Genomic DNA, 12219 nt, shown 5'->3' with positions numbered 1-12219 from the left:
TTTTATTACGTGAAAATCAGTGATCTGCAGTACTCTCGAAGTGTTTCAATATGTACCACAAAGCTGCTTATTTAACAACATTATTTAGACAATTACTTATATAGTGTTCTGTGACTTTAATATACATTTAAGAAGAAGTAGGCCTATCAATGTTTATTACGGGAAACTATTAAGGACACTAATCTTGTATAAACATTTCCCTCCGCTTGTATTTGAATGTCAACATTAACTAAACGGAAGTGCGGTCGGCATCCCAAAACCCAACTAGCGTCCTCTAGCCTCCCCTGGCGGTTGTCTAAGACAACAGCAGCCTTCGCCACACAGTCAAAGTGAAACCAGCTGCAGCGACATCCCGTGGTAAAATGTAGACACTGCAGCTGCAATTTTCTATCCTCTGTGATCCCCTTTCTCTCCCTGATCCACCCCCATTTGGTTAGTATGTAAATATAACCAGGACCAGCTGTCAGACTCTTGGCTACATGACTCACAACGCTAAAAATGAAGCACACTGTGGAGACATGTACAATATACATATAATACACTGCAACAATTACCAATATTATATCAATGACCACATTAGAGCATCAGCAGGACTGACCTAATCCCAGTGTCACACTCTATAATGCTACACAGACAAGCGCTTTGGCTCCATGACTTACAGTTAGGACACTGATATAAATTGTTAGTTACTGCTTGTTCTTCTGACTCTTCAACACCACCAATTCATGCTGGAAAGGTGTCGGGCTTCAGCAAGTTTGTCGGCTAGTCCAGCTGCATACTGGCCCATGTTTCTCAAAACAGTCCAGTGTGAAATGCCGTTGACAGATTAAAATGCAATTATTTTGCTGGTAGGGAATCAGGAACTCTAACCACTTGAGCCTGATTGTGGCATCTTAATAATTGTAAACAAATGTAACTTTCCCATATGACCATTGCTAGCAATGTAAACAGAGAAGAAGAGCTTGAACAAGCAGACCTTGGGGGAGGGTGGAGAGCTTATCAGGTTTACAGCCACGCCCATATAAGGATGTCCGCGCCTCTGTGACACAAGGGGCACTTTTACCACCCCGTTTGAAAGCGAGCATTTTGAGCCATCCTAAACTTCTTTCAGGTCTCACTTTCAAATGCGCAAACCTCATTATCTGAAACTTTGGCATCGTTTAACACGAGAATACATCATTCTAACTACATTTATAGGTCAGAAAAGTGGAAAAAGCATAATAGGTGACCCAGTCCACCTTGTAATACCACTATTCAACACAATTGCCTAGGCTGACTCATACATAATATATATATACAGTATACATACATTTTTTGCTCATATAACGCACACAGAACGATTATCTGTCTCTTATCTTGATGTAACAGTATCAATTAATGCGTTCATGTGATGGTGCATTCAACTGCAATAGTAACTCTGGGGTTTGGAAATACTCGTGTGGCCATCAACTAATCAGAGGACGAAAAACTGCCATTATTGACTGTTGGGAATACATTTCTATAATTAAATACTAGAATGCTAAGTAATACAACCCAAAGTTTTAGATCAGAGCTAAAAGAGTTTATGCTTTCATGATTCTTAATAACCGGCTCTTTTAAAAAGACGAAATTCCCATCACTCCCATTCAACTGTAGTCTACCGAGTTGTTCCTGTTGAAGGGTGTGTCTGACCGTGCATGTACGCGCACTAAAAGAGGAGGTCCCTTCAAGGCAAAGTCAACATAGTGTGTCTTCAAGCTTGCAGACTACCTCACACAAACTCTTCTTCCTCGAAAACACACTTTTATCGTCTTTTTTAATGCAACCATATCCTCCATCGACGTCTCTTGGCTTTGCTACGACGCGCGGCAATACGGAAGTGAAACCAGAAGTGGCGACCACAGGAATCTGTTGATGTATTTTTTCCCCCACTGCTATTGAATATTTTTTTTCCGCTTGTGTAGTTCCCATTCCCCTAGCAAACCATGTACCACATAGTTAGGAAGGTGTTTTTTACTGACTGCCAATGTGCAGATAATGCGTCTAAAACGTACGAGGAGCTGTTCGCCAAACTGGACACCAACAAGGATGGAAAAGTGGATGTTTCTGAACTGAAGGCGGGCCTGGCTGCAATGGGCATCCGGGCTGGGAAAGGAGCTGCTCAGGTAACCGCCAAACAAAACACAATCAACACTGTCATAAATACTTCTTGTTAGATTAATCCTGCATGCACTTATCAGTGGAGTACTTTACTATACTGGTTAAGGTGATTCTCATACATACTGTGTACATAAGATATACATTGGTATGGTATACAGTGGCTCAATTAGTTCTCATCCATGGCTATCACTGTCTTTTTAAAGGTAATGTTTGATATATTGCATAGCTAGCCAAATCACATTCAGACTTTTGGACTGTTAATATAAGTTACAGTGTTTTTGAAGCAGAATGTCCATAATCTTTTCACCGAGGGCCACTTACAGAACACTTGAACGCATCTTGTACATGAAATATGCAAAAACCAATTCAATATAGGTCAATATTTGCTAACCTAACTGAGCAAAACATCTATATGTTAGCCTGTGCTATCCGTGACAAAGCACATCTAATGATGTGTCCCATTAATAATAAAAACTACAATAAAAAAATGGATCACTGCAGAGAGACACATGAGCTTTATACATAACATGCTACCAAGCTAACCATTTAGCCTCCGATTTGTTTATTTTAAGCTTAAGAAAGGCTTCAAACGCACTAGTGGAGAACGACAGTAGTATGAAGCCAAAAATGTACCACTTCCACACAGAATAGGAGAACTTTTTTTCATTATGTCGTGTCGGACATGCCATGGCAGACGCCATGCAGTTTAAAGGTAATGTGTGTAATGTCTTATCAATGTAACATTACTAATGTCTAGTGACCAGAGTACAACACATAACTTGTCGTTCAATGTTTTTTTGACCAATAATAGTCTCGTCAATGGGTACGCTTGTCTCATATTATATATAATATATAATATATTATGATGCAGATACACAAATAATGTTGCCATTTGCTACGAATGTAACTTTTGTAAACATTGCTCAGTGTTCTAAACCAAGCAGTGCTGCAACCATTTTGCAACCTAATGCTGTCTTTTGCATCTTTATCAGAAAAATCATAACATCATCATGCAGTGTTGAATAAGAATTCAAATTAATATCTTGCTGTTGAGGCAAAATTTTGTCATGCAATACAAGGCTGCAACCTGCAGAGGTGCTGTTAATTTACGCTTAGCATGAATTACATCATTATGTCGAAATGGGACTTGAGAAGGAAATTCACATTAAAATAGTATAATAATAAATATTTTAATTTTTTTGTGATTATATTTCATTTTTAATGTCAATTTTTAATCATTTGTTCATGTTCGAATATCTTATACTGATATTGTCGCATATATCATATTTTTACTGTACCTTCTAGAACGAGAGTTCAGAACCTTGAACTATCGATACAAGTCATCAATAAAATTTTTTATTTTTTTTAGAACAGCTGTTTTTGGTGCAAATGTGGTTTAAGGAAGTCTCACAACACTGAAATCAATTTTATTGATCCATTTAGGGTGTGCCCTCGGGGATAATAAGGTTCCAGTAGCAGCAACATCATATGAAGTGATAATAGAAGTACAGCATGCAAAAAGAAAAAATAAAAACAACTTTGAACACTCATAAAAATACTACATGGTAGCCAACAACATTTCTTCTGTTTCCTTTAGAAAATAGTTTCCTCTGGAGACCAGGACCAAGATGAAGGGCTTGACTTCAATGAGTTCTCCAAGTACCTGATGGAACACGAGAAGAAGCTACAACTAACGTTCAAGAGCCTGGACAAAAACAAAGATGGTACTGTAAATATTTTCATGGGTTTGTGACAATGTTCAGTGTTACAAAGACAAAGTGTTTTATTCGAACAGGCCAAATAGACTCGATGGAGATCAGGCAGTCACTTGCAGATCTTGGGATGGACATCAGTAAGGAAGAGGCTGAAAAGATCCTTCAGAGGTAATACGATAGTGATGCTGTCATCTATGAGAACTAACTAAACAACTACAGAGAAAGATTCGGCAGTTTGGTGTCTAATTAGACTGGGAAATGAGCTAAGGTTATCTGGATTTTGTGTATTTGGTTAAACAAAACTGCAATATACACAGTATACACAAATTACACAGATTTAACACTTTGAATCCAGAATTAAATATTCTATACATGGGCACCAGATCTCACTGATTCTGGTTCTGGTTCTGGTTCTGACTGTTCCACTCCTCCATACTGCAGGTATGTTAAACACCCAATACATGTCGTTATGTCATTTTGCTTAAAGGCAAATGCATGAATAAACAAATTTTCAGTGGAGGTACTGGAGAACATTGCAGGTATCAATAAGCTGCTTCCTTCATTTGTGTTGCCATGTGTTCTATTCTTTTAAAGAAAGGTATGCTGACCACAAATTGGCAGTTTGGCTACAGAAGATAATGGCAGCAAATAATTTATTATTTCACTCATTTTACATACACGGTATAAGCTCATTAATTGGTTCCAGACCTCACCGTGATGAGTGAATTTCCACAAAGTAGGATTCCCTTATTTATAGTTAATTGATTATTGTTGTCATTTTGCATAGAAAACCTGTTTACGACCTTTGAAAGATTTATTTTCTCAATATTTTTAACATTATTAGAGCCTTCTAGATATGAAATAACACTGAAATAACAATATAGTAGACACAACACGAGTAAATAAGCAATTTAAGACTAATGAAATAGACTATAAATGTGTTCCTTTGGGGAGCTGAGTAGCAGGCGGACAGGAAGTGACGTCGGGAGTTCATAGTTGAATTTAAGCTTGGCGTGGGTTACTCCAGCAACTGTAACCCCGTGTATTAGGGATTTTTATTTGGGATCATTGTGACTGTTGTAAGTCAACCTGTAAGAGGATGATCACAATCATGTTCCAACAGTGTATTATTACTTGTTCTTTATAGATATAGTAGTCATGAGACACCCAACCCACGAGACGATGCACGTGATTGAGTCTATGAGACAAGACAAGATTATAAAATGAATGAAGTTCAATGAAAAAAATATGACTGGACAAACTTTTATATTTAAGTGAGTCACAAATTTTATATTGTCCCACAAATTGAGAGTAAAAGGATGTTATTGTCACCATTTTTTGGGACCAAATAAACCACTGATGTTATAAAATATACGAATAATATCATATAATAATGCAATATTTCCTTTAATATGTAATCTTTCATTCTGTAAAGTTGTGGAATTGCCATTTATGATTATGATTATTTTTCTCACAAGGCAATACCTCTATATCGTTTGCAGCATTTCTTTTCCAACGTATTAAACTACACTATATCTGCATGCACACCGTTTTTGTCTATGTGCTGAAACCAATGCAAAGAGTGAACTTTCTTCCTGCCTGTTTGGAGGCGCCAGTCTCACTATTGAATTACTCAGCACCATGATGCACCCTCTGCTGGCATTAACAGGTCATTACACTGTCAAAATGCAATGCAGTACTCTATATAGAAAATAGTAGTTAGTAAAGAACTGTGTGGGAGTATTGTTGTGACACCACAGTCACATATTATATGCACACCAGGTAAATGAATAATTCTTTCCAATTTGAAATTTCAACAAATATTCACAAATGAAGTATCGGCTTCACTTGTCTTTTTGCAGCATTGATGGAGACGGCACCATGACTGTGGACTGGAATGAATGGAGGAAACATTTCCTGTTAAATACAGCCACCAACCTGCAGGAGATTGTCCGCTATTGGAAACACACCACGGTAGGAGGACTCACCTACTTACAAAAACTAAGGATGTCCAATAATATCGGCAATAATAATAACCAGGATAAAAATGAGATATTGGTTCATATGAGTATGGTTCATTTTCTAACGCTTTTCGCTAACGCTATGGACAATTTGGTCGCCAATTAACCTAGCATGTTTTTGTGGGAGAAAACGGGAAGAAACCCCACCAGAGATAGCCAAGGGTGGAATTGAACCCTGGTCTCCTAGCTGTGAGGTCTGCGTGCTAACCACTCGAACGCCATGCAGCCCCTATAGTGATGATGTCATGCTTTATTATAATCTAATGTTTCATGTTCATGTGTGACGAGCCCAGTTTATAATTTCACTAACAGTATTATTCTAGTTCCATACTTTGCACTTTACTTTCTTGTATGTTTGTGCCACATGGAAATGATAGTAGAACAACATGAGTTGACTATTGGCAAATTCAGCAAGACAAGGATATCCATATGTTAATAATAATTGGTATAATGTCATATTTCAAGTTACTCTGTTAGACAGTCATTTAAAAGAGAACAGTGTTTTTTTTTTCAAGCAGCCCAGAACCTAGAATATTGAAATGCGTCAATTGTAAAATAATCATCCCATTGAGGTTTTAGGCTATTAATAAATACACCTTGACACGTCTTTAGCATGTCTGAAATGCAGCCAGTTCTAGTCAATGGCTAAGCTCTGACGTCGGCCGCCTCTCCTCAATGGCACGGCCTTAAGTAAAAGTGTGGCTGCTAAGCTTGATGGGTAAGAGAGGCTAATTTCAGTCTGACCTGAGGAGGGATTAAGTTGTCAATGGGATTTGGACTGAACAAGAGAGAGGAAGTAAATCTACAGGAGATGGGGAGAGGCCAAGGGTGAGAAGTTGAGACTCAAGCAGTAGTCGGCACATCGTGAAACAGTGACAGCATGTAAACACCTTCACTATTCATGCTTGTGGATCATAAGAAAACCGTATTCCTCTCTTCCTGATGTACTGTATCTGACTGGGAACTTTGATTGGATCATTTTTGAGTGATACGCTACAATACTAGGATTTTATATCCCTGGATAAGGATCTTTTTTTTAACATTGGAGATGGCCATGGTTTTGCTGCAGCAGTGGCAGCAGCAACAGAAAAAACATTTGTTCCTTGGCTTTGATGATGACGATGGGCTCATTTATGAGGTGGAGGTGGATATGGTAGGTTGATAACACCTTGAACTGTTGTCTTTGTCATGTAACCATTTCAAATAAAGTAGGCTGCAAGCTTGAGTCATGGAGCTGTGGTTTTTCTCAAACTCTTAAGCAGCTTTTTTGGTTGCGGTCGAGATGTTTTATGCCAGTTATAGTCCGAGTGGTTAGCGCGCAGGCCACACAGCTAGGAGACCCGAGTTTGATTCCACCCTCAGCCTTCTCTGTGTGGAGTTTGCATGTTCTTCCTCTGCACGCGTGAATTTTCTCCGGGTACTCCGGGTACTTCCTCCCACATTCCAAAAACATGCTAGGTTAATTGGCGACTCCAAATTGTCCATAGGTATGAATGTGAGTGTGAATGATTGTTTGTCTATATGTGCCCTGTGATTGGCTGGCGACCAGTCCAGGGTGTACCCCACCTCTCGGCCGAAGACAGCTGGGATAGGCTCCAGCACGCCTGCGACCCTCGTGAGGATAAGCCGTAGAAAATGAATGAATGAATTTCCAGTTTTAGTTGAAGTTGTCAATCACTGTATTTTTTTTTCAAACATTAGTTAAAGGTGAAAGGTTAAAAGCAGGAGACCAGAGTAACCCCGAATTCACATCAAGTGTGTATCGTGTGCTTCACGTCCATGTAGCGTTTTACGCTCATAGCATTTTAAGCTCAGGATCCCCCAGCTCCTTTGCTCCTTTTACATTTAGGTTCCATGATACAACAAGATAGAGGCAGCATTGGGTACTTGTGCTTGCGAAACAAAAGGACTTGTGATTATGAGTACTTAATTAACCTAACGTCAATATCTAAAGTTGTTGATATTGAGCGCCATGCCTTTTCTTTTCTTTTATGTTGTCCTTGTACAACTGGTGTTTTGGGTAATATAAAAGGTTATATAAAAGGATTAATCGTTCGTCATCCATCGTCTCTGTTACAGTGAGCGCTGATTACGTAACACAAGGACTCGAAAGCTTTTATTTTGTTAAATAGCAGAAGTTTATTTTGACACCAGGAGTTGTTTTCTGGTATTTCCCCTACTAGTATGCTGTTGAATTTACATGTAAATGCATCAAAAATAGACTTGAAGTTTATGTTTTGTGTTGCGTTGAAACACATTTGAGATGCGCTACTACGCCCGTGTGACATTACATGTCTGGTGTGAATTCAGAGTTGAGTTTCAGCACAACAGAAGCTTGTGTGCTCATTAGGGATTTTTATTAGAGATTATTGCGCCTGTTGGGAGATCATTCAAACCTGGAATAAAACCTTGTGTGTCTCGCTGAACATTACTGATAACTAGTGACCGATGTAGAATACTACATTTCATCATTTTGAATGCCTTATGTTTGTATTTTGGTTCATTTAGCCAATTTATGTTTGAAAATGCTTAATTTAGACATAAAAATGGTAACGTTTAGTTAAATGTGCATATGTTTTGACTACGCAGGCCTCACAGCCTGCACAAAACACAAAAATGTTGCCAATGCTGCACATGATGAATTTGAATATTTCAGTTATTCATTCACAAGGGTCACAGGGGGTGCTGGAGCCTATCCCAGCTGTCTTCGGGCAAGAGGCGGGGACTGATCTGGGACCCTGGACTGGTCGCCAGCCAATCACAAGGCACATATAGACAAACAACCATTCACACTCACAATAATACCTATGGACAATTTGGAGTCGCCAATTAACCTAGCATGTTTTTGGAAACCGGAGTACCCGGAGAAAAGCCATGCAAACTCCACACAGAGATGGCCGAGGGTGGAATTAAACTCGGTTCCAACCACTCGTCCGCCGTGCAGCCAATATTTCAGTTATTTTTCACATAAAAAAAAATTCCATTCATAAATGACTTACCCACAGGTGCTGGACATTGGGGACAGCCTCACCATCCCAGATGAGTTTACAGAAGAGGAGAAGACTACAGGTCTGTGGTGGAAGCAACTGTCTGCGGGGGCCATGGCAGGTGCAGTATCTCGCACAGGTACCGCCCCGCTGGACAGAATGAAGGTCTTTATGCAGGTACGTCACTTGGGATTTTGCACAGGAAGCCTCACGTCCTTTTGAACATCATAAATAGCCACGATGTTTTTCATGTACAGGTCCATGCCTCCAAGAGCAACAAAATCAGCCTGGTCAGTGGTTTCAAACAGATGTTGAAAGAAGGAGGCTTGGCATCTTTATGGCGAGGAAATGGTATTAATGTGCTAAAGATTGCCCCGGAGACAGCCATTAAATTCATGGCGTACGAGAAGGTACCTGCACTGAACAATACAATATTTTTTTTAACGGTATTATCTTTACACTTTTAAAGTTTCTTTATTGTAAGTTTTTAATTTTTCTTTGTTACCTAACTAGTATAAGAAGATGCTGTCCGGTGAACCAGGGAAGATCAAGACACACGAAAGGTTCATTGCAGGATCACTGGCTGGAGCAACAGCACAAACAGCCATCTACCCCATGGAGGTAAGCTTTTAACCACACACACCGCGCTTTGTCTGCTGTGTTACTGTTAGTAGTACCTGGCAGGAGGGGTTCCAAGGGTACTGAGTTGATCCCATATGTCTTTCATCGGTCGGGAGATCATTGTCACTATTGAGGATGCACAGCTGGGGATAGCTAATTTAGCTTACCTTTTTTGTAAACAAAGACGTAATACTTAATTTCCCCATTGTGTAGATACTATACAGTACATTCAAATACCCCAGTCAATGAATGGTGGATGAATGCAGTATTTTTCTTTTAACCAAAACCTTTGTTAAATAAGGTGATGAAGACCAGGTTAACCCTGAGGAAGACAGGACAATACTCAGGAATGTTTGACTGTGCCAAGAAAATCCTGAAAAAGGAAGGAGTGAAGGCGTTCTACAAGGGCTACATTCCTAATATTTTGGGCATCATTCCATATGCTGGGATAGATCTGGCTGTGTATGAGGTATTCTTTTTATTCAACTATTATGATACAGTATGTACTGTATATACAGTGCAGTATGTTCTCACACCTGTCTAATTCATAACAGAGCTTGAAGAACCTCTGGTTGTCTCGCTATGCCAAAGATACAGCCAACCCTGGTGTGCTGGTACTGTTGGGTTGCGGTACCATCTCTAGTACCTGTGGCCAGCTGGCTAGCTACCCCCTGGCTCTGGTCCGTACCAGGATGCAGGCACAAGGTACAGACATCTATTTTGAACTATTCTGTCAAATTTGGATGGAACGGTGTTGCATGTGGTAGGATGATTCCCACATGGGGAAATTCCAGCTTTACAGCAGCAAAAGCAGAGTACAAAAAGCACACAAGGGCATAGTAAGTGCAAAATCAGGTACCACTATAATGACCTCTGACCTCACCTCTCCTGGAAGAATCTACAAGATATTCCACAAGACACACTCTAAAATGTAGAAAGTCTTCAGACAAAAATGGTGAATCAACTATACTAGTATTTTTCTTCCATTCTCACTTCCTGAAAGTGCATTTTTTCATCAATAGACCACAAATGTCCCCCTTCATCATGTTATATTTATTTCTCTTCTCTCAGCTTCTCTCGAAGGTGCCGAGCAGCTGCAGATGAACCAGATGGTGAAGAAAATTCTGGAGAAAGAAGGATTCTTTGGACTTTACCGTGGCATCTTGCCCAATTTCATGAAGGTGCTGCCAGCTGTCAGCATCAGCTATGTGGTATATGAATACATGCGGTCTGGCCTGGGTATACAGAAGTAGGACACTACACAACTACACACTATGCAGTCATTTTCCACATTTCTGTCCGCACACTATAGCATGCAAATATAAGTAGACACAGCCAACATGTTGTCCCTTACATTTGGCCCTTGCAGCCAAAACTGACAATACGGTATTTGGATGAATGCTGGGGACAGAAAATTGAGACATTAGAAATAGTTTATTGAAGAGTTTGAGTCAAGTATTGTTGATAGAAAATGGGGCAAACGTTTACAAACTCTTGAGACCCTAAACTCCTTTCAGTACAAGTAAATCATTAAAAAATTCAATTTGATTTTGGAACGACTTGTTTCAAGCAGAAGTGCTTATGGAGATTAAAATTAATTCCATATTAAGACGTTTAACTGTTATTCCCACCTCTTTTTACACCATGCATTTCCTATGCCGCTTATCCTCTCTGGTATGCTGGAGCCTATCCCAGCTGACAGGCAAGAGGCTGGGTATGCCCTGGGCTGGTTGCCAGCCAATCACAGGGCACATATAGACAAACAACCATTCACACTCACATACCTATGAACAATTTGGAGTCGCAAATTAACCTAGCATGTTTTTGGAATGTGGGAGGAAACCGGAGTACCCGAAGAAAACCCACACATGCACGGGGAGAACATGCACCCAGAGATGCCCAAGCAGAGATTCAAACCTCTTTTTCTACTGATTATTTTACTGTTATACTGATGATTAACACTTGTACTTGCCTAAAGTTTGGAGAGACCCAAAAATAGCTGTCATCAAAATTAGTAAAAGAACGCATTTTAAGAAATTAATTCATGCAGAGCATAGATTTCATGTAGCTCACATCAATTTTCATTGAAATATAAAAAAAAAACACATTAGATATGCAAATTAATTTAGCTTCTTAATTACACAATTCTACATGAGGGTCCTATTTTTGCATTTTTTTTGTCTCTCTTTTTTTCAAGCCACGTTTTGTCTAATTGTTGAGCAAAAAGCACCTTACATTCCAAAGTAAGCCATGACCTAATAAAACCACATAGGTTTGTTGTTTTATTACTTGTTCAATATTACCAAAGCAAAACATGTATTGTCTACTCTCCTGTCTCCCAAAATATTGTGTAAAATGTTGTTTTTTTGTACCTTGCACCAGAAAGAGGCACCTATCATCTTCCACAAGGGCTTTTTATAAAATCACCAAACCCTCTCAATGAAACTGGTCGATGTAGTCATGTGCCTTATATGTTTGCCTTTCTTTCCCATATTTAGATGTTGGAGTTTACATTAATAAAGACATTTGAGTACAAATGTGTGAACATTTTGATTACATTTCCTCAGGACATATAATGTGTCCTATGTTTATGCAGTATTTTTTTTTATGAAGCGTCAAGTCTATATAATTATCAAACTAGCATAATTACTTTTAAAAGAGTCTCTGGTAAAATGTAGTACAAGCCTTGACTGATGCATTATGCATGTTGTAGGGTGCATTTGAGCACAGAGGCTT

General features: G+C 39.2%; 1 protein-coding gene across 1 annotated transcript; it reads left to right on the top strand.

The window, feature by feature from the left end:
- Positions 1-1644: 1644 nt before the first annotated feature.
- Positions 1645-12020, top strand: slc25a24 (solute carrier family 25 member 24). The gene is made up of 10 exons (XM_058074011.1): positions 1645-2144; positions 3737-3863; positions 3935-4022; positions 5717-5828; positions 8881-9039; positions 9120-9272; positions 9376-9483; positions 9785-9952; positions 10038-10188; positions 10555-12020. Exons 1-10 carry the CDS (start codon positions 1965-1967, stop codon positions 10734-10736), a joined length of 1428 nt encoding a protein of 475 aa, XP_057929994.1. The 5' UTR covers positions 1645-1964; the 3' UTR covers positions 10737-12020.
- The last annotated feature ends 199 nt before the right edge of the window (positions 12021-12219 follow it).

Source organism: Doryrhamphus excisus, chromosome 5 (genome assembly GCF_030265055.1).
Source record: "Doryrhamphus excisus isolate RoL2022-K1 chromosome 5, RoL_Dexc_1.0, whole genome shotgun sequence".
Lineage (NCBI taxonomy): Eukaryota > Metazoa > Chordata > Actinopteri > Syngnathiformes > Syngnathidae > Doryrhamphus > Doryrhamphus excisus.
Note: the sequence above shows the minus strand (reverse complement) of the source record. Positions and strands in the feature narration are given on the sequence as shown.